At 35.7% G+C, this 27,149-nt stretch overlaps 1 protein-coding gene across 3 annotated transcripts; it reads left to right on the forward strand.

Annotated features, from left to right (window-relative positions):
* The first annotated feature begins 4,816 nt into the window (after window positions 1-4,816).
* ANXA1 (annexin A1) lies at window positions 4,817-26,538 on the forward strand. 3 transcript variants are annotated; one of them, XM_082401500.1, is made up of 13 exons: window positions 4,817-4,974; window positions 11,722-11,798; window positions 11,893-12,001; window positions 12,518-12,612; window positions 13,458-13,571; window positions 14,011-14,101; window positions 15,698-15,777; window positions 15,970-16,026; window positions 17,585-17,678; window positions 18,544-18,639; window positions 19,771-19,829; window positions 21,241-21,363; window positions 26,264-26,538. In XM_082401500.1, the coding sequence occupies exons 2-13, from the start codon at window positions 11,733-11,735 to the stop codon at window positions 26,291-26,293; spliced, it is 1,014 nt and encodes a 337-aa protein (XP_082257626.1). In that variant the 5' UTR covers window positions 4,817-4,974; window positions 11,722-11,732; the 3' UTR covers window positions 26,294-26,538. The 3 variants fall into 3 exon arrangements, with proteins under 3 accessions (XP_082257626.1, XP_082257624.1, XP_082257625.1); XM_082401498.1 differs by lacking the exon at window positions 26,264-26,538 and adding an exon at window positions 22,381-22,729 and having other exon boundaries at window positions 4,835-4,973; window positions 11,720-11,798; XM_082401499.1 differs by lacking the exons at window positions 4,817-4,974; window positions 15,970-16,026; window positions 26,264-26,538 and adding an exon at window positions 22,381-22,729.
* Window positions 26,539-27,149: the final 611 nt, after the last annotated feature.

Below are 27,149 nucleotides of genomic sequence, written 5' to 3' on the forward strand. Positions count from 1 at the left end.
CATTCATATTATATCTCTTTCATATCCATTTCTTGATTATGGATAATTGAGTTTTCAATTTTTTGATAATACAAGCAATACTTTGATTTTCATATGTATACATGACTCATGATATAATTGCATTCTCTACATTATATAATTAGGTACACACAATATTTGCTACCTTGCTTGGGTATATTCACTTTAGTAGTCACCTTCAGTCTTTGTGAGACCTTAAATACAACATTCAGTTGGAATACATTTATATCTTTACACCATTCACTCTACACACATGCACACACATAACACTCTAAGCCAAGGTTTCACAAAATAATAGTTACCTTATAATATGTGAAAACATGCTGATAGTTTCCTCATTGTTCATTTCATTCTATTCTACTCCTTTCTATTTTATTTTGTTTTATTTTATTTTTTTACTGTTGGGCAATACATAGTAAATAAACTTCCTAATTCACTAATGATTTTGATTTAATAGTTGAAACATATTGCTCCAGATGTGTCTGGACCTTCAAAACAAACAAAAAAAATTGTCTTACTTTGGCCTGACCCTTATGAGAAACTAAGGGAATTATTTTCCTTCGAAAGTCCATGGGGAGGAGGAACCAAGATGGCGGAGTAGAAGGACGTGCTCTCACTCCCTCTTGCGAGAACTCCAGAATCACAACTAGCTTCTGGACAATCATCGACAGGAAGACACTGGAACTCACCAAAAATATACCCCACATCCAAAGACAAAGGAGAGCCACAATGAGATGGTAGGAGGGGCGCAATCACAGTAAAATCAAATCCCATAATTGCCGGGTGGGTGACTCACAGAATGGAGAACACTTATACCATAGAAGTCCACCCACTGGAGTGAAGGTTCTGAGCCCCACGTCAGGCATCCCAACCTGGGGGTCTGGCAACTGGAAGAGGAATTCCTAGAGAATCAGACTCTGAAGCCTAGTGGGAATTGATTGCAGGACTTCGACAGGACTGGGGGAAACAGAGACTCCACTCTTGGAGGGCACACACAAAGTAGTGTGTGCATTGGGACCCAGGGGAAGGAGCAGTGACCCCAGGGGAGACTGAACCAGACCTACCTGCTAGTGTTGGAGGGTCTCCTGCAGAGGAGGGGTGTGCCTGTGGCTCACCTTGGGGACAAGGACACTGGCAGCAGAAGTTTTGGGAAGTAATCCTTGGCATGAGTCCTCCCAGAGTCTGTCATTAGCCCCACCAAAGAGCCCAGGTAGGCTCCAGTGTTGTGTTGCCTCAGGCCAAACAACCAACAGGAAGGGAACCCAGCCCCACCCATCAACAGTCAAGCGGATTAAAGTTTTACTGAGCTCTGCCCACCAGAGCGACACCCAGCTCTACCCACCACCAGTCCCTCCAATCAGGAAGCTTGCACAAGCCTCTTAGATAGCCTCATCCAACAGAGGTCAGACAGCAGAAGCAAGAAGAACTACAGTCCTGCAGCCTGTGGAACGAAAACCACATTCACAGAAAGATAGACAAGATGAAAAGGCAGAGGTCTATGTACCAGATGAAGGAACAAGATAAAATGACAGAAAAACAACTAAATGAAGTGGAGATAGGCAGCCTTCCAGAAAAAGAATTCAGAATAATGATAGTGAAGATGATCCAGGACCTTGGAAAAAGAATGGAGGCAAAGATTGAGAAGATGCAAGAAATGTTTAACAAAGACCTAGAAGAATTAAAGAACAAACAAACAAAGATGAACAATACAATAACTGAAATGAAAACTACAGTAGAAGGAATCAATAGCAGAATAACTGAGGCAGAAGAACGGATAAGTGACCTGGAAGACAGAATGATAGAATTCACTGCTGCGGAACAGAATAAAGAAAAAAGAATGAAAAGAAATGAAGAAAGCCTAAGAGACCTCTGGGACAACATTAAATGCAACAACATTCGCATTATAGGGGTGCCAGAAGGAGAAGAGAGAGAGAAAGGACCCAAGAAAATATTTGAAGAGACTGTAGTCAAAAACTTCCCTAACATGGGAAAGGAAATAGCCACCCAGGTCCAGGAAGCACAGAGAGTCCCATACAGGATAAACCCAAGGAGAAACATGCCGAGACACATAGTAATCAAATTGGCAAAAATTAAAGACAAAGAAAAATTATTGAAAGCAGCAAGGGAAAAACGAAAAATAACATACAAGGGAACTCCCATAAGGTTAACAGCTGATTTCTCAGCAGAAACTCTACAAGCCAGAAGGGAGTGGCATGATATACTTAAAGTGATGAAAGGGAAGAAACTACAAGCAAGATTACTCTAGCCAACAAGGATCCCATTCAGATTCGATGGAGAAATCAAAAGCTTTACAGACAAGCAAAAGCTAAGAGAATTCAGCACCACCAAACCAGCTCTACAACAAATGCTAAAGGAACTTCTCTAAGTGGGAAACACAAGAGAAGAAAAGGACCTACAAAAACAAACCCAAAACAATTAAGAAAATGGTAACAGGAATATACATATCGATAATTACCTTAAATGTGAATGGATTAAATGTGCCAACCAAAAGACACAGGCTGGCTGAATGGATACAAAAACAAGACCCATATATATGCTGTCTACAAGAGACCCGCTTCAGACCTAGGGACACATTCAGACTGAAAGTGAGGGGATGGAAAAAGATATTCCACGCAAATGGAAATCAAAAGAAAGCTGGAGTAGCTATACTCATATCAGATAAAATAGACTTTAAAATAAAGAATGTTACAAGAGACAAGGAAGGACACTACATAATGATCAAGGGATCAATCCAAGAAGAAGATATAACAATTATAAATATATATGCACCCAACATAGGAGCACCTCAGTACATAAGGCAACTGCTAACAGCTATAAAAGAGGAAATTGACAGTAACACAATAATAGTGGGGAACTTTAACACCTCACTTACACCAATGGACAGATCACCCAAAATGAGAATAAATAAGGAAACAGAAGCTTTAAATGGCACAATAGACCAGATAGATTTAATTGATATTTATAGGACATTCCATCCAAAAACAACAGATTACACTTTCTTCTCAGGTGCACACAGAACATTCTCCAGGATAGATCACATCTTGGGTCACAAATCAAGCCTCAGTAAATTTAAGAAAATTGAAATCATATCAAGCATCTTTTCTGACCACAATGCTATGAGATTAGAAATGAATTACAGGGAAAAAAACGTAAAAAACACAAACACATGGAGGCTAAACAATACGTTACTAAATAACCAAGAGATCACTGAAGAAATCAAAGAGGAAATCAAAAAACACCTACAGACAAATGACAATGAAAACACGACAATCCAAAATCTATGGGATGCAGCAAAAGCAGTTCTAAGAGGGAAGTTTATAGCTATACAAGCCTACCTCAAGAAACAAGAAAAATCTCAAGTAAACAATCTAACCTTACACCTAAAGCAATTAGAGAAAGAAGAACAAGCAAAACCCAAAGTTAGCAGAAGGAAAGAAACCATAAAGATCAGAGCAGAAATAAATAAAATAGAAACAAAGAAAACAATAGCAAAGATCAGTAAAACTAAACGCAGGTTCTTTGAGAAGATAAACAAAATTGATATACCATTAGCCAGACTCATCAAGAAAAAGAGGGAGAGGACTCAAATCAATAAAACTAGAAATGAAAAAGGAGAAGTTACAACAGACACCGCAGAAATACAAAGCATCCTAAGAGACTACTACAAGCAACTCTATGCCAATAAAATGGACAACCTGGAAGAAATGGACAAATTCTTAGAAAGGTATAACCTTCCAAGACTGAACCAGGAAGAAACAGAAATTATGAACAGACCAATCACAGGTAATGAAATTGAAACTGTGATTAAAAGTCTTCCAACAAACAAAAGTCCAGGACCAGATGGCTTCACAGGTGAATTCTATCAAACAATTAGAGAAGAGCTAACACCCATCCTTCTCAAACTCTTCCAAAAAATTGCAGAGGAAGGAAAACTCTCAAACTCATTCTATGAGGCCACCATCACCCTGATACCAAAACCAGGCAAAGATACTACAAAAAAGAAAATTGCAGACCAATATCACTGATGAATATAGATGCAAAAATCCTCAACAAAATACTAGCGTGCAGGCTTTCTCTAGTTGCAGCGAGTGGGGCTACTCTTTGTTGCGGTGCGCGGGCTTCTTATTGCGGTGGCTTCTCTTGTTGCGGAGCATGGGCTCTAGGGCGTGTGGGCTTCAGTAGTTGTGGCTCGCGGGCTCTAGAGTGCAGGCTCAGTAGTTGTGGCACAGGAGCTTAGTTGCTCCGTGGCATGTGGGATCTTCCCGGACCAGGGCTCGAACCCGTGTCCCTGCATTGGCAGGATGATTCTTAACCACTGTACCACTAGGGAAGTCCCTATTATTTCTTAATTTCTTAATTATTATTTCTTATTGTCATAAGAATTCTAGTAAGTAGGCAGCCTAGAAAATATTATCCCTATTTCACAAAAGTTGAAACAAAATCAGGGAAGTTAAATATGTCCCCAAGATCACATTAGTGATGAAGCTGGGACTTAACCAAAGGGGGTTTTATTTTGTTTTAAAGTTTATGATTTTTCATTTCACAATTCATTTGACTGAAAAAGTATGCCAATTATTGGTATCAGGATTGAGGCGGATAGTACTGCATACTTGAAAATCTCTTGCATTCTCCTCCCCTGTAAAAAAAACAGTGCAAACTAAAGAGGGAAAACTATCTGTACTTCCGTTTTTTTTCCTTTGTGCCGTCAGCTCTGAGTTGGTTTAGTGAGTAATTTTGCAAGGCTTGCTTCACTTTGTTTTGAGCAAGACTGAACCCAGTATTTCAAACAAAAGGCAGCCCGTTACTAACTTCCGGTTGCTAGGTGTGGCCTCCTTTCAAATTCTATAAAATCAGAAGCCCAAGTTTCCACTTCCAGCGTGAGCCATTCAGAGAAGAATCTCTCTTTAGGTCTTTGGACAGAGGCGAAAAAAAAAGGTAAGTCTTGGTTTTACTTTTAGGTAGTTTTGGCTGTTCTGAAAACTTTTCCCATTACAGTGTTTAATGTTACTTCTGTGTAATTTATGGCTAGCTGCACTTACACCTTTGATAAATCTTTCTGTAAAATTACACTGGCTATTTATATTTTAGGAATCACAAATTGCAATGTTTTATTTTTACTTAGTTAAGAAATACAATTTTAAAAACAAGGAAACTTTGCTTAATACTGGCTTATTGTACTGTTGGTGAGTTACCATGGAAAAGAAGGAAAGAATGTGTTTTTTCCTACAAGTTATGAGTCTCCAAGAGCTGTGTATGCTTTACATGGAAATCATGATGGATGGTGGGTGTTTGTGGGGAGGCAGGCCAGAAGACCCCAGACATAGGTTTCAGGGATCTATCTCAAAATAGCAGGACTTACATAATTTATTTTTTCTTTTGTAAAACAAAACAAAACAAAAAAAAATAGATTCAGACCTCATAGTGACAATTATGCCTTTTGTAACCAACATTTTGAAATTAACGTTATGTTCACTCATGCAGTGTAGATAAATAAGAGGATCCACTTATTAATCCTTTCATTTAGAGAGGGTGCGGCCACATTCTTTTTCCTGTGGTCTCTGTGTCATAGACAGGCTTTTCAAGTGCTGATTTGAAAACCTAAGGGGAAAGGAAGTATTTCCCGGGTGGTGTCAGATAAGTTATCTCTTGGGAATGCCTGTACGGCCCTCTAAAAATATTCCACTTAGTAGCATCTTGATTGCTGTGAGCTAATGGCCATGAAACTCCTTAGGAAAGCAAAAAGCAAAACTCTCTAAAGTAGAGTTTTTACTGGTGTTGGATATATGTGCAAAAGTGAGAGATTTTGAATCCTAACCATATATTTGGCTATTGTTTATTACAAATGTTCCTTCAAGAATTTTTTCTTAGCTCATTCCGAATGTTAAGTTAAATGACATAACATATGATTTTTAGTGCTAGTTAATGAAAAAAGGTGTGCTTTTTCTTGCCTTGTTTGTGTCTAAAATTATGTATAGACCTTGAAAAAGTAATATTCTCCCCTGCTTGCAGGAATGTATTTTGGTAGGCACATTGCAAAACGATTCAAATGTGGTAAAATGCTGGTTTCATAATTTCCAAATGGCCTCTTCTCCAGAAGTTATGTTAACCACCCTATAGCCCCAGGCTCAACCACATCTGGCAGATATCTGACATTTGATGGATGTTGACAAAACTGTTAATAATAATATTATTAAGAAACCAGCTAGAGTTTCATGGTTAATAAATACTTTTTCAGTCAAAAGATCTGCAAAGATTGGTTTCTATTGATGTTAGCTTGCTGAGCTGGTTCTTAATCCTCTCTAGACCCATTAATTGATGACATATTTAAAACCATGGACCTATTATTTTTCAGTGATAAACCAAAAGCTGTTTTTTCAGCAAATGATTTCCTCTTTCCTTAAAATGGGAGAGATTTTTATCAGAAAGATCAGAACAGATACAATTTATATAATACCTTCATTCATTATGCTAATTTTCTCCACCTCCATCTGCTTGAGGTGAAATTTAAGACTGGCACTTCAGAGCTATAATGAATCTTAGCTACTGTGTATTTCAACACTCTTATTTTTATAAATGGAGGCCCTCTCCCCCACTGCCGAGAAGTTAAATGTTTTCTTGAGGGCAAACAGCCAGCTAAAGAGAGTCAAAGTAGGGCTCAGAACTCCTCAGTTCTTATTTTTACATCCTATAGTTGTGGATAGAAAATATTTGTTAAATTAGTATAGATATTTTTCCTGAATAATTAGCACTGATACAATATTTGTTCATTCAATAATGCTTATTAGCATACTAAGTACAAAGCATTCTGCCAGGGATTAGAGGTTCATAATGAATGGTAGGTTATCACTGCCCCCATGGAATGCTGCTATAAATATAGATAAGTAAATAGAAAGTGATAATGCAGAACAATAGGGACAAGTGTAGGAGTAAAGGCAGGATGCTTTGGGAGCACACAGAAGGTCGGTCACTCACCTCAGTGCTGGACCAAGGAAGGCCTCTTGGAGGATGTCATGATGTGTAGGCTGAGTCCTCACCAAGAAGCATCATTTAGGCAAAGGGAATTGGACATGGAGTTTGAAACAGAATTCCAGGCAAAGGGAACACCCTACTCAAAAGTCTAGAAGCAAAACATTCATGAGACTACCTTTCATTAAGTGGCTCTTCGTAAGTCATGCCGTTGTACAGACTAATTGCATTTTCTCAAACGAGTAGGTGTGGGAAAGACTTGTGAAATATATATTCGAGGGAAAAAACTATGCACAAGCCAAAGCATTGAAAAATAAACTCCCTCGGGCCGGGGTGAAACCTGCCACAGTCTCCATGGGTTAACTGTGAATGAATTTGATTCTTAAGTGTAAGCTATTAAAAATAACATTGATCTTGTCATCGTCTTTTTGGTCACTAGTTTAAAAGCGTATACAATATTTTGGAATCAGAAGGCATGGATTTATGTATGCCTTGATGCTTGCCGCTAGTATCTGGAAAACTGCCAGAAGAAATTACACTTTGTTTACCCAGGTAGAAAATGGGAATAATGATGTTGTCCTCTGTGAGGATCAAATTTCTGCTGCTGTCTTTGCAGAACTCTGATCTTTCTCACTTGTCTCGAGGAAGGCATGATAGACCACAAAACTCAGTTTCCTCTGTCAGAAATTCTGGAAGTAGCCTTTCATGAAGCTGACAGAGATAGAAATTGTGGTTTTTAAAGTTATTAAAAACTGTTCTTCTGTAATAATTTCAAACCTTCAGAAGAGTTGCAAGAATACTGCGCAGAATCACCATATACTTATTACCCAGGTTTCCCAAGTGTTAACCTTTCACCACATTTGCTTTATCATTAATTCTTCCCTTTCCCCCTTCCACCCTCTCTATATAGTTATTTTTTTCTGTGTCATTTGAAAGAACACTGCAGCTATGATGTCCCTATGTCTCTAGATACTTCAACCATAGTGCAGTTTAAAAAAATCAGGAAATTAACTTTCATACAATAAGCCTTCGTTTTCTCAAACTGTCCAGTTGGTACAGTTGCTAATGTACCATTTCTGGAATTCCTTTCTCTTACATTTAGTAAGCATGGCTCCCTCTCTGTCTAACATCTTCTTATGCATATTTACCTTCTTTAATTTCTTGCTGAATGAGAGGAAGAGAGCTCTCTTATGACACATAAAAAAAATGTTAATCCCTAAAAAGTTATCCATTTTTTCATAGATGAATGAGATTGGTAGGCAGTGCATGTTCACAGATGATTAATTAGAAGAACTCTGGAATATTATTAATTTCCATATAGGTCAGCCTATGTATAAATGGTCAATTTCATCTTCAAATTAGATGATGTTAAGGACTGAGATAAACTTGGTTTCAGAGCTCATTGGTAGCCAGATTAAATATATATTGAGCCAAGGAAAATTAATAAAATAAGCTCTTAAGTACCTAGTACATGTTCTAAACATTGCAACTAAAAAGAAAGATGGAAAAAATAAAACCTGTTGTGAACTCAGAGGGTTATTAAATTTTTTTTTTTACTGTGCAATTCTACTTCATAGACTAGATCATTCTCTGAATAGTAAAAATATATGACAAATATTTGTATAGCATGTGGCAATCTATAAAACATGTTTGCATGTTTGTGATTTATTTATAGGTAAGAAATCTTACCTTCAAATTACTGAATGGGTTTAATCAAGTACAAAATGCTGGTTTTCATGCAGAGGTTAGGTATTGAACACACAGAATGGTTTAGCAATACAATCTGAGCAAAATATTTTTGCTGTGGTATTTGTAAGGTGTGTTGCAACTATTCAAGGTTCTGTTAAAACATGCAGCTGCGTTTGAGCACTTAACTAGCAGTACATGATCGAAACTATTTCCTTGAGGATTTGTACATCCTGCCACAATCCTTGTGTCTTTAAGCTTTGCTGAGAGCTAGTGGATCTTATTTGGCTGAATTGAGATTCCATTTTCCTCTAATTGCTTTCCTGAGTAGGTTCTATTCAGGTTGCTTGACCATATTCCAGATCATACCTTCAGGCCATCCAAATGGCTTCAGACTAAAATCGAGGAACACAGAGGATATGTCACAAAGCTGTCTCCTCTATGGATACTCTTGTGTCAAACAAATTATTCAACCCCTTTGTTTTTGTTATTTTGTATTAAGTAATTAATAGAGCAATATCATTTTCTAGGCTTTCTCAAGTTTTTTTTTTAAGAAATTGATGCATTATGTAAGCATTTTTAAGTGAAAAAATTGTGAAGTAAAGTTTCCATAAAATTTATTTTGAAGTTGTGAGGCTCATTTTTTAAATTACCTTTGACAAGATCCTTAATCTCTTCTTTGATCTCTTTTGAAGTTTTTCTTTTCTAATTGAAAAGAGTGGAAATATTGGAACACATATTTCTATAATTGAGGGAAAAGTACTTTGCTAAGTGACCGATCATATCACTCATTTTGAGGATTCTACTTCATAAAGGGCATGGATGTGATGATAGAAATGGACATTTTAAATACCTGAAACCTTGCCAGAGATTGCAAGAAGTTTTGGATGTGCCAATTAAGCAAAGGAAAATGGCACTCCATGTGCCAACAGCAATTGCACCAGATTATAGTATAATAGGAACTAAAACCTTGTGCAAAATTGTACACCATGACTTTACCTCAGGAAATAACTTTAAATTTATCAGTTGCTTGTGGGGAAGAGATTAAGTGAGTGCACAATATATTGGTTCTTCTCACAGATGACGCAACAGTAATTTGAGCAATCCCCATGATAATTAAGTGGAGATAGTTTCTGCTTTGGATATTATTTCTCTCATGTATTTAATCTCATTACTTGCAACTACAGCCATTTTTCAGCAGGTGTGGACTGAAATACTTTGTCTGAACATGCCATTAAGGAATCAGGTTATGGGTTTTAGTCCTCATGAGTCATTTAGCTTCATAGCAAGAATTTAAAACTGCCAAGATGGGCTTCCCTGGTGGCGCAGTGGTTGAGAATCTGCCTGCTAATGCAGGGGACACGGGTTCGAGCCCTGGTCTGGGAAGATCCCACATGCCACGGAGCGGCTGGGCCCGTGAGCCACAACTACTGAGCCTGCGCATCTGGAGCCTGTGCCCCGCAACGGGAGGGGCCGCGATAGTGAAAGGCCCGCGCACCGCGATGAAGAGTGGCCCCCGCTTGCCGCAACTAGAGAAAGCCCTCGCACGAACTGAAGACCCAACACAGCCAAAAATAAATAAATAAATAAAGTAGCTATAAAATTAAAAAAAAAAAAAAAAAAAAACTGCCAAGATTATCCTTCCAATCTCCTTCAGATGTACTCATGATAGCTGTCTCCAGAGAAATAAACAAAAGGGTATGGAGAGATAGATCAGTGTAGACCTGGAGCTTGAGCTCCTAAAAAAAAAATCCCTAGACAAAAAGGATCATTGATGGCTTCTTTTGTAGATAACTCAGAGAATGCATTAATTTTTAACATACTTCAGGTTTTAAAAATATACAGTTTTATTAAGTAAAAATATTGCTGAACCACGACAGCAAGTCAGGCAATTTTCTTTAAGATAGAGTTTTCCAAAAGAGGGCATGCATGGTGCAATTTCACTCTAATGAATCCTGTTAGAGCAAGGCACCTGCTATAAAATAATCCTTTTCTGGGTTTTTTATGTTGGGTAAAAAAACACATGTAGGACTAGTATTTAGACAGCTCAAATAGGAAGAAATGTGAATGTAGTGATTACTCCAGGTACTGAAATAATTTTATACCACGGAATGGAAAAGAAAACTGAATTATTTCGGGGAGAAATATCACCTGAATATCTTTCTATAGAGTTTTGAGTCTGAATCCACTCCCGCAGATTAGTCATAGATTATTTTACCTTATAAATGTCAGTATTATGCTCTTTCTCTACCCATTACTTTTGTTCAAGTCCTCATTAATCCTACATAGATTCTCCCACAACTTACTAAATGGTCTCTAATCTTCCCTCTTGCTCATCTCCTAGCCATTCTCTATGATACAGGATGACCTTTCTGAAATATAACTTTCTTTTTAAAAAATCCATTAATGTTATCCAAACCTTTGGAAGTATATTTAAACTTTTAAATTGGGGCTTCTGTTAAAATTTCTTGCTCTAGTAAACTTCTTTCAACTTCCCAAATATGACAAGTTTCTCTCTGTTTTGTTCTCTTTAACTTTTCTGCTAATCTCAACTATTCGCAAGAGAGGCTCAGGTCACCAAGAACTTCCTCTAAGAATTGTTCTTAGCTTTTGAATTTTCTTAGGGAGAGCACACACTGGCTTCAAGTTCTTTGAGCCAAGGGATGTTTCAATGTTTTTGCGCCCTCAGTGCTTGGCATACAGTGGGTGGTCTGTAAATTTAGAACAGTGAAGTGAAACTCCAGCTCCTCTCTTCAGCCTATATGCTTACTTATAGAAGTCATCTGATCCCTAAGGTGAGGACTGAATATGCTGAGAAAGAGCTACGTTTCTGAGGCTATGGGTTTCTGTTCAAGGGCAGTAGACTCTCTTTTTAAAAAACCCAAATCTAGCATTTTAGGATGATCCTAAGAGTAATCCTGGAAAGTAAAGGCAAGGCTGCTCTATGTCTTGTGTATGTAAGGGAGTGGAGTGGTGTGTATGTGTGGTGGGTTTGTGGTTTGTAAACGCATCGACCTGTTTTCTTTTCAGATCCTTCAAAAATGGCAATGGTAACTGAATTCCTCAAGCAGGCCTGGTTTATTGACAATGAAGAGCAGGAATACATTGTAAGTCAAGTGACAATAAAATAACTTAGTTAAATATTAAAATAGAAACTAGTGTAAGTGAATGGACAGTAATTTATTTCTCTCTCATCCACAGAAAGCTGTGAAAGGATCCAAAGGTGGTTCTGGGTCATCAGTGAGCCCCTGTCCTAGCTTTGATCCATGCTCAGATGTCGAGGCCTTGCATAAAGCAATCACAGCTAAAGGTAATTCTGTCTCCCCAAAACAGTCCCCTCCTAGACATTTCAGAATGGCTACTAAAAAACAGACATGTGCAATTTAAAGAGTCTTTTGCTTTGAAGATAAAAAGATTTCCTTGTCAACGAAGATATATTTCCTTTCTCAGCACTTGGGAAATTTTGGTCAAATCGGTAGAATATCTGCTTCTACAACAGATATGCTCACAAAGCCCATTTCTAACAGGCTCAATGCTGAAGTCAACACCTCTGCTCACACTTAGGGTTTGAACTAGGAAACAAACACTGCACCACTGAGGGCCAGGAACAATTTCTTCCTCCTTTCTCATTCAAGTGAATGGAATGTCATCCCAAGTGCTTCCATTTGATAGGCAGTATCGCATCCATATCCCAGTCTGGTAAAATTTGTACTTCTTAGTTTTGTTAAGAACTTCCTTTGAAGGATCTTGATAATGAACCATTTTATGTCGGTTATTGATGATGAAGAAAATTGATTTTAGAAGTCTAGGGGCCCTTTATTTCCAGGTGTGGATGAAGCAACCATCATTGAAATTCTAACTAAGAGAAACAACGCCCAGCGTCAGCAGATCAAAGCAGCCTATCTCCAGGAAAAAGGAAAGGTAGGTTGGAGTGGTTAATTGAGATAATTAATTTCAGTCATATTTATGTTTAAATATAGATTTTGAAGCACAGTTGCCTAGTTCTGTCAGTCTCTAACCACTGTTCTTCCATTACAACTAAGATTACTGTATTTATCCTCTTGGTTGCAATGTAATCAATTCTAGCAAATTTCCTGGTTTTATATATCGTTTTGTCATCTTGATTCTTTGCACATGTCATGTGGTGTTCTGTACAGGACACAAGCCTTTAACTTGAACATAACAGACATCAAGATTACTATTGGCAATAAGAAATATGTTCTGATTGAAATGTGTCTTCTGCTAAAACTTAAACTGAACTGTTTAATGTCTGAATGTAAAGTTTATACATATAATTCTATTTTAAAAGTAAGCTTTATATTTTTATACAAAAAAATGGGTAATTTGTTTAAGGAGGTACAGTTAGAAAACTATTTGATGTCTGATTATAGTGCTTATTTGAACAGTGCACATCCCAATGGTTGGAAAAGTTATTAATACATTATTTTTAAAGTATTCTTACTACTGTTTCTGTTAATACACAACCCCTATCTTTTGAGCTTTGTGATTTCTTCCCTGTATAAAGGATTGAGTACCCTGTCCTTTAAGAAATTATCAATGAATTCAGTAAATTTCATTCTAATCACTCTAGATCTAAAAGATTAAGGTATTAAATATCAGGTACCCTTTTCTATGTAAAGGGAAGGAGCTCTAAAAAATGGTTGGGTTTAGGACTCAGTAAGACTATCTAAAGATCAGGTAACACCACATTACTGTATCACCCTGCATGTTATTTACTAGAAGGTTATAACATCTCCTTGTTATAGCCCCTGGATGAAGCTCTGAAGAAAGCCCTCACAGGTCACCTTGAGGAAGTTGCTTTGGCTCTGTTGAAAACTCCAGCCCGGTTTGATGCTGATGAGCTCCATGATGCCATGAAGGTAAATCATCTAATTTAAGCAAAACTCCTTTCCTCAAGAGAATGTCTGATCCACTTACGCCTCTTACTGTATTCTCAACAACTAGTACAGGGCCGTCAATCAGTGGTTATAAAATGAATAAGTGAATGAATAAATAAATGAATAACTAAATGTTGGTGTTAACAACTATGTTATTTCCACTATCTTCATGATGTTATTATATATCATAGATCTCTCTTTTTACGTATTTGCCCAAAATATTGGCTTTAAACCCATTTTGTTTTTAGAGCACTATAATAGATAGACCTTATTGTAATTATTAAATATTGTGGATATTTACTAAATACTGTGAGAAATTTACTAAATGTCAGATTCGAACAAATTTTGGGACACAAAAACTAGTTGATATTCTTGAATGAAGATTTTTCTACATTTCTTTTATTCTTCTTTTTCAATTCAGTGCCTTGGAACTGACGAAGACACTCTGAATGAAATTTTGGCATCAAGAACTAACACAGAAATCAGAGAAATTAACAGAGTCTATAGAGAAGGTAAGTTTTAATGTCCAACAACCCAAGTGCCTTAGTCGGAAAGGAAATCTGATATACTTCAAAAAAAAATTGAGTGTGGATGTTAATTATGGGGACTTTGGAAACTACATATTAACATATTTCTTCATTGTTTATCACACGTCTACCGCACGCACATACTGTTACCAGACACATTAGAGCTGCTGGGGTGCAGATAAGGGACACAATTGTCTCAGCCCTCATCAAGTTTGCACTTTAATAAAAAGTGTCCCTTTGGGACAAATGGCCACATATTATTGCAGTGGAAAACTCAATTCAAAGCACTGAATTTAAAGAATTTCCTAAAAACATTTCATATCTTTCTGAGGTTTATTTCATAAAAATGTCCCGTTGTCTTCCATTTTGAAAAGGTAACAGCAACAACAACAAAACACCCCAAACATTTGTCCTTGAAAAAGTACAGAGCTTGGTGCTTATAATTCTCTGATGGAAACTAACTTTACCATTATGAGCATAAATGATTCACTTACTCTCAACGTCCAGATAGATCCATGGGGATGAAAGACCAGCAGTGGCTCATGTTATCTATTCAGTGAACCATCTCATTTCAGTGGTATGCTCAACACTATAAAGAGTGTCTGCAAGTGGGTCCTGGGTAGTGCTGGGTCTTTACTATTTTCCTTTTCTAGTTTCCTAAGCCCCCAGCTTTTTTGTTTTCGCAGCTTAACATGTAGCACCACAGAGGATATTTCTGCTTGATTTTAATACCAAACATAGAGAATACAATAGCCCTTGTGTATTATTTTCACAGCAGTCTAATAAAGGAACCAGAATAAGGAAGCTTTTAACCTCATTTTCTGCAATTCATACCTTATTATCAATATTTATCGTAAATCCATTTATCAGTGATAACCATCAAGAGGGGCATTATTATTAGTTTTTTTCTTTGATAAAACATAGTTTACAAAGGTAAATATCCATAAATTTTTCCCAACGTATAGTTCAATGACAGCTTATTAAATTGTTCTGTCTTCTAGTGAATTATAAATTCAGTTAATTTTTTGCTAATACGGCATTATTTTGCAAGTTAAGTATGGGTGTTTAACAAAGAAAAGTTTTACATCTATATCTAAGGTAGACGCGTATACATACACATATACATGCATAACTAAAATATATTACATATAAGATATTTATCATTTTTAAAGTAAATAAATACTCTGTGTTCAAGCAAGTTCCTCTGGTTTATTCTTTTAAATAACTGTTCTATTCATCTCATTGCTTAAATTCTGGTATGTTTTATTTCAGAATTAGTTATTTAATAATGTACACCTATGCAATTTATTCTCGTTAGCAAAAGCTTTAGGGCTATAGCTTTTCACAGTATTATCTAAATTGTTTTAATTGCCTTATAGGAAATAAATTTGATGATCAAAAATTCTGCTTGCTCTGATTCCTCTATTTTTATTAAAAAATGATAATATTTGAAATGTGTCCCATAAGTCATTGAACACTTGGCATTGCAAATTGTGAGCCAATATAGAGATGTCAGGTATTATTATTATCACCATTACTTATCACTAGTTTAATACAAAATATACTTTTCTTATTTCTCAGAACTGAAGAGAGATCTGGCTAAAGACATCATCTCAGACACATCTGGAGATTATAAGACGGCTTTGCTTTCTCTTGCTAAGGTATAACTCAAATAGTTCAGGAAATGCCTCTTCTTTTATGAAAAGTAAAATCTTAGATTTCGTCTCTCTAGAAATGAGCAATTCATTCCTTTTCCCGCAAAGAATATTATTCATCTGATTTTAAGGGAATTAAGTTAATCATGTGATTACATGCTAGAAAACCACTTAACGAAAGAATGGGATATTTTTCAGGGTGACCGATGTGAGGAGCTTGCCGTAAAGGACGACTTGGTTGATACGGATGCCAGGGTAAGCAAGTACTCACAAATACTCCTAGAATCCACTTTCCTACTTCAAATAGGTCCTACCTGAGGTGAGGTACCACTTGAGGACCTCTACGTGAAAGCAGATCTGAGATCCTCCAAAAGGACAACGGTACCTAATGTCCATTCCCTGAAAGATGCCTACCTTCCTGCATTCAAGTGGTCAAAGAGAGGAAATGTGGTCTTTATGTTTTCAGTAGATTGCACTATTCATGAAGCTGGAGAGGAATGAGAGAGAACAATGAGAATTTGATTTGTTATTCCCAAGAATTGTTTTGTTGAGAAAACAGAATTTTTATTTTACCAGGTATAAGAAAGTAAAGTGGAAAGAATAAGCACATCTAATATTCTTTTAACAGTGAACATTGGTTTAGAGGTGTAAGTTTATATTGTAAAAGTATTATTGTAATGACATTAAAATTATAACATTTATATACTTTCAAGCATATTGTTATATATAGTGTCAGCGAGGTTGCTTGTTATTTATACATCAATCCATTGGCAACATTAGAAAAACTGTGTCATTTTAGGGCCTGGAATTTTTGTTAAAAAAAAAAAAAGACAGCTATTATTTACATATGCCTTCCTCATGGGATAGTATTCTCTACAAATTCATCACAGTGAGTTAGTAAGAATGGAAACTTATTTGATCACCTCCACTCACTGTACCAGTACATTATCCTGCACATAATAAGCATTTATTAACTTTTGTTGAATGAATGCATATATGTCAGATGTTTGCTTGGAAAGTCCAGAATAACTTCTTATGACCATTGGAAATTTGACCATTTTAATAGAAATTGTGCAATCATACTAAAGAACCAAAGTTAGCATTTGAATCGTTGCCCATAGTAAGAAATTACTCTTATTTGCTTCTGATATTTCTGAACTTGCTTTCCATTTTAAGGCTATCAGGGCTCTTAGATGTATATTTATGGCAGCTACATGGATTAGTGTGACCCAGGAAGAGGATGGTAATTAACATTTCAAAGTTAATAGAGCATGTTTGTGACAATAAGGCAGGGATTATCTTTTTCATTTGCAAAAGAGGAAAATCTGTAGTTTAATAAGGTCAAACTATTTATCTAAGATTACAGAGCTATTAAGTGGCACAGTCAGAATTTGAATCCAGAAATTCTAACACCAAAATTCAAGATCTAGGTAATGGTTGAATTATTGACTTACCAGTACCATTTGCTGAAAACTACTTTGAACAATTAAAAATAAAATTAAAAATTAGACAGTCCCTTGGAGTTGCCTTGATACAGAGTGCAATCTTAAAGCAATTTAATTTAACAAACATTTATTCTGCAAACATATATTCAGTCTCTAGGGTTCGCAAGGCGCCTTGAGAGATACTGTGGGAAATACTTGACAAAATAGGATTCCCATCTTTAAGGAACTTATAATCTTAGCATTGCCTACTCTGATTGTATTGGACACAAAGCAGCTGCTGCCTCCAAAATCTTTGAAGAGATCTAACATTCTTGTGCAGATAGCAAGTCAGCAGATAGTCAAGTGTTTGTTTTTGTGTTTCTTGACAGGCCTTATATGAAGCAGGAGAAAGAAGAAAAGGGACAGATGTTAATGTGTTTATCAACATTCTTACCACCAGAAGCTATCCCCATCTTTGCAGAGGTAAGAAGAAAACAAATGTTTCCTGGGATTGTTTATAGAAGATGTAGGGGTTTTTTTTAGGACAAGTAAGAGAAAGGAAAGAGAGAAATCTTAATCATTGTCACTCTGATACCAAATGGATGCAGTGTTCCTGACCCCTTCCTGCTATTTGTGCATTTGTCCAGCTTTGTACCACCACCATTTTATAGTATTTGAAACACATTTTATGACTTTGGCATGTAGAACATTAGTTTGTTATTTTTACTATTTCCTTTCCCTAAAATATTTGGAATAGGTCTGACAACATATACACATACAACAGAACAAATGAAATTGCAATGAAGAAAAACAAAAAAAAACTCATGGCTAATTGAAGAAAAGAGTATCTAGATGCGGCAGAAACAAAAACCAAAAAAAGAGTTCTTGCCTTTGATCACAAGATTTAGCTCTTGACTTCTGGAAGTCAAGGCAAAGGGAAGGTCATGATGATTACCTAAAGTTTATTATTTGTATAACAGCACTCCGATTTCTAATGTTAAAATTAAGAGAAATCTACTACACAGATCTTTATATAAGGAAAGATTTGTTATGACACTTATCTCTGATGTAGTGTTATGGCTGTCAATCACATGCCACTTCTAATAAATGTCAACATTTGCAAAAATTTCCCCAAAATATACAGAAGCACCGAAATAGCCATGTAAGTTACATTCCTCAGAGAAAATGATGTATCCAAAATATGCTCAGTTGAATAATTAGCTTTAAAATGTGTTTTTTGAAGTTCAGTCCTCCTAAGGAATACTTTGACTCAGTTGCCCTGATTTTGCTCAAGTTTGCTAAAGAATAGGATGTTTTGTACATCTCTTAGTTTAAATTTAATATTCAGTGTTTCAGAAGTACTCCCAGTACAGCAAGCATGACATGAACAAAGTTCTGGACCTGGAGTTGAAAGGTGACATCGAGAAATGCCTCACAGTTATTGGTATGTAGTCCTGGAGGAGGAAGAGTTTTCTAACTTGAAATTGCATTGTCAATGCTGTCCCATAATTTACAAAACAAAATATAACAAAACAAAACAAAAACGCAGATGTAATTTATATTTCAAATAGAGGCAACATGTAAGATAACGGCAATAAATATTTAGCTAAAGTTATACAATGGCCTTGTTAGTAATAACAGATATTATTTCCTTTTTTAAAAAGATGGGCAGGTGGACAATACTTACTGAGCACCTGCTTATACTACCATGCAATACACCAGGCTGGGCATGGCACAAAGGAAAGTCAAAATGGTCATTAAGAGCATAGGATTTGGAATTAAATAAATGCAGATCCACATTCTGGTCTGTCACTTGCTAATTGAGTAATCTTGGGCAAGTCCAAAGGATTTGATTCAGTAGGTCTCTGGTGGCTTCTGAAAAGGTCTTCAGAAGAAAAGGATTTTAAAGGTTTCCCATTTTATTCAGATGACCAGTCAAGGTTTGGAAACCTGCATTTTAAAGCAGTGCTTCTCAAATATTAATGTGCGCATGAATCCCTTGGGAATCTTGTTAAAATGCAGATTCTAATTCAGTAGGTCTGGGGTGGGGCCTGGATTCTGCATTTCTAACAAGCTCTTAGTTGATGCCAATTCTTTTGGTCCATAGACCACACTTTGAGTATCAAGGTAGAGAATCATACTAATTGACACATCTGTTAGTATTTTATAATATTTGGCAGCTGCCTTATATTTTAAGACTGTCCTGTTCCACTTAAAATTTTTTTCTTATTACAACATGAAAAACTATTTCTTCCATGCCAGCATGACCTTTAACACCTACTAGCTTCCCTGTTTCCATGAAGAGTATACTCAAGATAGCATGAAATACTGAAGTTGCTATTGGGTAGATTTAAGATAATAGGAAAAAAGTGATGCTGTCAGAGGACAGAATATTCTAAGTCACCATCTAGAGAATAGCTTCTTATAAGCCAAATATCCCATATTGGTAGGAGGTGTAAGGAACAGGGATGGAGAATAGAATCTTACTTGCAAAACTCTGTATTCTTGTTTCTGTCACATGCATCTTTCTTTTTTTGGTGGTAAATATATCAACTAAAATATACCTCTCTTGCAGTGAAGTGTGTCACAAGCAAATCAATTTTCTTTGCTGAGAAGCTTCATCAGGCCATGAAGGTAACTTTCAACATATGTGATTTGCTTAGGGAAAAAAAAATTATGGTGTATGGAAAGAAGAAGAGAAAACCTCATATTGTTTGAAAATTACACTTATTTTAATATCTTTCCATTAAAAAGAATTACTTTTCCATCCAATGCAAGAGATAATATACTTCCTTATTAGAATAAAATTCTCTGTTAGATTTGTTGTGTTCTTTTATAGGTAAGATAGTAAGGTGAGCTTGAATGTAATTTGTAGATTACTCATGATTTAAATAAAACTTTAGTCAGCAGAGGAAGGGTGATATACTTCCTCTTTTAATGTATGATTTTAGTAACCTACTTCTGCTAAGGTTGTAAGTTGCACAATCTCCCCCTTTCTAAGCTTCATTTATCTTTTTTTATTATTCTTCCATGCCATTGCTTTATATGTCATTCTAAGGTTTTTAAATTTTGTTCTAAGATCACTGAAGTGGAAGGTGTTATTAAGATGTATTTGAGATACCTTAACCACTTCACTTTAACTTTATCGTTTAGCATGCATCTTATTATATAGATGTCACCTCCATGCTTGTATTGTGACAAGTTATGAAATTGTCTTTTTTTTCCTTTGTCACTCCAAAATAAGGAAGTCTTCAGAGAGCGATCTAACTATTCAATTAATAGGAAAGAGTCCCTATGAAGTGATAGGCATTGTGCTACTAGGTATCAATAGTAGGCAGTACAGTCCCTGACCCCATGCCTGCTGTTATCTAGTGAGGTAATTAGATGGGTAACAATGAATACCTAGTATTGTAAAAGAGCAGAAGAGGGGCCTGTGCCCCAGACTTTGGAAATCAATGCAGCCTTGCTCTCAGCTAAACTAAGACCTGATATTTTAAAAGGAATTAGCCAGAGGAGGGCAGAAGTGGATGAGATGAAGGGATAAAGCAAGACTGGTCCAGGAGGAGGAGATATCATGTCTCTTTCAGGATAGTAAACATAATTAGAGTGATGGTGCATGGTGGAAGAAGTTGTAGAATTAGGCAGGGCGTTGTAAGCCCAGATAAAATGATTGGTTTTCATCCTAAAAGCAGCAGAAGGCCACTGAAGGGTTTTAAATAGATGAATGGGAAGATCAGATTTATAATTTAGAAAGTTTACTTCATTTGTAATTATTGAATAGTTTAGACAGAGGAAAGACTGGGTGGTAGAAGACCAATTAGGAGGTTATGAAAGCTCTTATATATGCTGCTGATATCACAGTTTGGTTTGTGTCATTTTATTACCACTTGTGTAAAGTGTGTGTGTGTATTTTAATGTGGTGATAGTTTCTCCATAGAAACTATATAGGTGAGCAAAAGAGCCTCCCATTCAAACCCATATCCTGCCTTATTAAGAGTATATGCTCTGAACATGAGGGACCCTTAGCATCATTTGTTTTGGACAGGGTATTGGAACTCGTCACAAGACACTGATCAGGATTATGGTTTCCCGTTCTGAAATCGACATGAATGACATCAAAGCATGCTATCAGAAGTTGTATGGCATCTCTCTCTGCCAAGCCATCCTGGTATGTTGTGATTTTCATAATGCTAACCCCACAAATGACAATACGTTTGCAACTTCTTCAAAGAGAAAGGCTGACTTAAATTTCATATGTAAGATTAATTTCTTATATTAAGATACAGGGACTTCCCTGGCGGCCCAGTGGTTAAGACTCTGCACTTCTACTGCAGGGGGTGTGGGTTCGATCCCTGGTCAGGGAACTAAGATCCTGCATGCCATGTGGTACAGCCAAAATATAAAAATTTTAAAAAAAGATACATAATTTAAAGTAAACTGAACTTTCACTGGTAAAATCTACTAATGAGATCTATAATGAAAGACTCTGCAAATTTTTCAGTGGTCATGGAAACAGTTTCCCATACGTACATTTAGCAATCAAAATATTTTAGTAGAGAGATAGAATGATTTATATAATGATTTATGATCAATGAATATTGATCAGAGGATTTGAAACTTTTTTTTCTAACTTTTTCCTTAATTTTGTCATATGTGAAATATATAAAATACATGCTCAAGTTAAGAAGTAAAAAAAGACAAGTCAAGGGGTTTTGAACTTAATGAAAGATAAGTGACTGTTTAAACTCAATTTGGCATTTATATTGGATAACTAAAATCTACGAAGAAAAAGTGAGAATATCATGGGCTTATAACTTTCACTCTGGTTGAGCAAGTCAGAGGTGATACGAAATTATATTGGGTTATACTTAATTCTCTGTGGTATTTCATTCTTGGAAAATAATGGCTCTCATATATAACATGATCAATTCAGAGAAGTTTGCAATCTGAATTTTGAAAGCTATTGCTTTTCATATAATAATTAAAATATCAGTTATCTGCTATATGCATTATATTATTTAATTAAATAAGTGATATTCTTATCCAAGATCCTAGAAAATAGATGTACTGTGATGTATGTTCTACAACTGTTAAGTCTAATACAGTAATTATTCTACAATTTAAAAATACCTCTCTTGATTATGGTTTCAGGTAGCATTAAGTATACTTTATTTTTTATCAACAGGATGAAACCAAGGGAGATTATGAAAAAATCCTGGTGTCTCTCTGTGGAGGAGACTAAACATTCCTATGATGGTCTCAAGCTTTTTGATCAGAAGACTTATTAACTATATCTTTCCATTCCATATCATAGATTTAAGTAGGAAAGTTTCTTCAACAGGAATATAGTCTAGTAACTCCTTCCTGAAAAGTATAGCCTATAAATCATTTTTTATTCAACTCTATATAATAGAGATAAGTTTTTTAAAAATATATTTACTCCAAATTATAAAACCCCATAAAGAGGTTGTTCTAGTAACATTGCTTGAGAAAGATGTTTATGTCACAGAAAATAAAATGATTTTCCAGGACAATTGGTGTGTCATTGGTTCTTCTGATTTTCTTTTGTGTGTAATGCAGTTGTTTAATTTGATATCAAGGGACAGGAGCCTGAATTCTAAATTATAATCCTCTCATGAAATAGATTTTACATATTAAACAAAATAAAATATTCACAGAGTTAGAAAGTGAACTTCATACATTTTACCATCTGGATACAGATTATTGAGAGAGTATCTTTGTATAATAATGGATTTATTGCATCAGCATTGTAACAATTGGATATTCTGCTATATTTCATGAACCAGTATAAAGATGAAATAGCAACAGCAATAAAAATTCCTCACTTTTAAAAAAATGGTAGTTGCATATTTTCTAAGAGACTATCAAACTGCTTTCCAGAGTGGCTGTACCATTTTACTTTCCCATCATAAATGTATGAGTAATCTAGTTTCTCCACAACCTCACTAGCATTTGATATTGTCACTATTTTGTATTTTGGCATTGTTTATTTTTTATTGTTGACTTTTGAGAATTCCTTATATATTCTACATATTAGTCCTTTGTCAAATATGTGGTTTGCAAATATTTTCTCAGTCTATAGCTTGTATTCTTATCTTCTTAATAGAGAAAGACTTTCTCAGAGGAAACATTTCAAGTTTTAATGAGATTCAATTTTTCAATTTTTCCTTTCATTGATTTTGCTTTTGGTGTCTCATCTACAGACTCTTTACCTAACCTTTGGTCCTGAAGATTTTCTCCTGTTTTTCCTAAAAGTTTTATAGTTTTCCATTTTCCATTTCAGTTTGTGATCCATTTTGAATTAATTTTTGTGTAAAGTGTGAGATCATACCTTGGTCAAAATTCTTTTTTTTTTTTTTTTTGCTTATGACTATTCAGTTGCTCTCATACCATTTGCTGAAAAGGTAGTTTTTCTTCCATTGAATTGCTTTTGCACGTTCATTAAAAAAAAAAAAAAATCAGTTATTTTCCTCTGAGAGTATTCTTACCACATAGGTGGTAATTTAATTTATCCATTCCCAAAAGAATTGAGTTGGGTATTTGAATTTCTGACTATTCTCACCTTCATTCACGTGACTGTAGCTTTATTTTCCTTAATTACTGTCCTTCACTTTCCTCCATGGACACCTGTCCCGTGCATCTTACGGAACAACCATGATGACTTGGCCCATAACGTATTAGCCAAACTGAGGCCGGCAGATATGCTGCTTATTACAGCACTGATTTTTTTAGTTCTTTTGTTATTATACATGACACCTTCCTTGTGTGCTGGGTTGAGAAGGAGAAGTACCTGAGTGGGAAATCAGAGGGAACCTGGGGCTGGTTCATTGAGACAGGATGGATTTATCCAGATACGTTTGTTATCACTGTTCTAAACAAGGTCAAGGTGGTACAAATATTTCTGCCAGTTAAGATTGCATCCACATTCTTCCTCTTCCAAATTAATTTTAAAGAAACTGCCTAACCTAGTTATTCTTCTTTGCCTGTCTTAACCATCCCGGTCCATTATCTGCTCTTTTCTGCTCTCCTCGGGAAGATGACTTCTGAACACTTTACCCTGCAGGCTCTCTTACCTTCTGACTTCTGGCTGAATTCAGCCCTTTTGGGGAGCTGGTAGAAGATGGGAGATCAGGAGGAGATATCCTTCTGCTCTCCTCCCTGATTCTACACAGATTTGTTAACGTGTGTTCTTCTACAATTATAACATCTTCTGGTTGGCCAAGCTCTCAACACTTTGCTTTCTTGTCACTTGGATCCTGGAATTCCTGCTGGTGCTGGCCCTTGGGTGCTGCAACATTCCATGCTGGTTCCTTTAACCTGCTCCCACCTCTGTAAATAGTCCCTTATTTAAAACTATCACAAAACTCCCAGCTTGGTGTGCCAACCATTTCCAGCTAGGACTCTGTATGATGATACTTTCCAAAGGTGCTAGCCTAATTATTTTATCAAAAACTACTTGAGAGGCTCCTGACTAAATTCTAGACTCTAGAATAGGTAAGTGGATACACATTTGAATAGGAGAGTATGTAGTAAGTAGAGATATAAAAAAATTTTTAGAAGATAAAAATATATAGCTCTTTATGATCCATGAAAGAAAAAATTGATTAGACTTCATTAAAATTTAAAACTTCTGCTCTGTAAAAGATACTGTTAAAATGAGAAAACAAGCCACAGACTGGGAGAAAATCTTTGAAAAACAATATCTGATAAAAGACTGGTATCCAAAACACACAAAAGAACTCTTAAAACTCAACATAAGAAAACAGCCTAATTTAAAAATGAGCAAAAGATCTCAACAAGCACTTCACCAGAGAAGATACACAGATGGTAAATAAGCATATGAAAAGACACTCAACATCATATGTCATTAGTGAATGGAAAATTAAAATAATGAAATACCACTACACATTTATTTGAATGGCCAAAATCCATTCCAAGTGGAGTAACAGAAAAATCTCATTCATTGCTCATAAGAATGCAAAATAGTACAGCCATTTTGGAAGACAGTTTGGCAGTTTCTTAAAAATTAAAGATAGTCTTATACAATTTAGCAATCACACTGCTAGGTATTTACCCAAATGAGTTGAAAAGTTATGTGTGCACAAAAACTTGCACACAAATGCTTATAGCAGCTTTATTCATACTTTCCAAAATTTGGATGCAACTAAGATGTCTTTCAAAAGATTAATGGATAACTAGCATATACACAGTGGAATATTATTCAGCCATAAAAAGAAATGAGCTATCAAGACATGGAGGAAAAGGCATGTATTAATCTTAAGCACATATTGCTGAATGAAAGAAGACAATCTGAAAATTGGCTGTATGATTCCAACTATATGATGTTCTGGAAAAGGCAAAACTATGAAGATAGTAAAAAGATGAGTGGTTGTCAAAGGTTAGGGAGAAGGAGGGCGAGATGAATAGGTGAAGCACAGGACGTTTTCAGGTTAATTAAACTACTGAGTATAGTACTGTAATGGTGGACACACGCATTATGCATTTGTCAGACCTATAGAGCTCTATCATACAAAGAGTGAACCCTAAGTATAGATTTTAGATAATAATAAGGTGTCAATATTGGTTCATCAATTTTAACAAACGTACCCGCTAATCTGTTAACAACAGGGAAAACTGTGAGACATAGGGGGAGAAATGGTATATGGGAACTCAGCAAAATTTTGCTGTAAACCTAAAGCTCTCCTAAAAAATAAAGTCTATTAAAAAAACAGTTCTCAACTTTTGAAGCTTATAATATATCCAGAAAGAAAGAATCATGCAAAAGATGATAGTATAAAGTAATAATGGTTACATACAGACATATATGAAATACTTTAGTAAAATAAGAGAGTAACAAAATCGGGAAAAGCTACAAAATGGAAAATACTTGAAGGATTAGTGGTACTTCATCCAGTTGAATTATTGAATGAATAAATTTATTGAGAATTTCTCATTCTTACGAACTATTCTTAGATGTTTAAGAATTTTTTTAAAAATTTAGTCTTCAAACAAGCCTGTGAGGAAAGTGTCATGTGCTTTTTACGTAGGAGGGATCTGAAGTTCCCAAGGTCACATGACTTGCCCAAGGTGAATGAATGAACATAAATTTGAACACAGGTCTTCTGACCCCCAAAGCTACCTATAGGAAGAAAGACCAAGAAAGAAATGAGACTGACTGAGAACCTGCTTCAGACACCAGGTCTTTTGACAAAGATGTTATTTTAATTAATGAGTAAAAATCAAAATGTCCTCTGTTGCGTATAAATAAGTACAGTGATTTTTGTGTGTGTGTGATTCTAATAAACAACGCCATGAAAGGTAATTTTATTTTCTTTTTTGATGGCATATTTCCCTTTAATGGCCAGGTTTAAAGGAAAAATAAGAGATGTAAATATCATATATTAAAGGTAAATGTGTTCATTGTCCAAATCCAGGAGAAAAAGAAGGAAAAAAACTATCATCTCAGGTTCCATGACAAGATATTGAAATTAAGCATAATGCTAATAAGAAAGTTCTTCCCTGTAGATAAACAGATAAACTGCGGTGTAAGTTAAACCTCTGACAATATTGTGCTTAAAAGGGTTAAACTCTAGGAAAACTCCCCATTCCCTATATTTACCTTTCTAACATAGTTTCAGCTACGTGATAAGACATTAGTTCTGAAAAGTCTTCTTTTGACACCTAAAATCTCCCCTGTACTCCCATAATACTGCATTATAATTGCCTGTTCATTTGCCCTTAGTCTTCCCTAGGTTTCAGAAGGGTAAAGACAGTTTTATTCACTTCTGTTTCTCTAATGCCTAACCCAGACCCTATTAGATAATACATACTTAAATTTGTAAATACAAATAAATGAACAAACACACAAAGAAGGTAGCTAGTATTTTGCATTTGCAGAAAAAACTTTTCAGTCACCCTTCCTTGCTTGATACA

Source organism: Balaenoptera borealis (genome assembly GCF_965194805.1).
Source record: "Balaenoptera borealis genome assembly, chromosome: 8".
Lineage (NCBI taxonomy): Eukaryota > Metazoa > Chordata > Mammalia > Artiodactyla > Balaenopteridae > Balaenoptera > Balaenoptera borealis.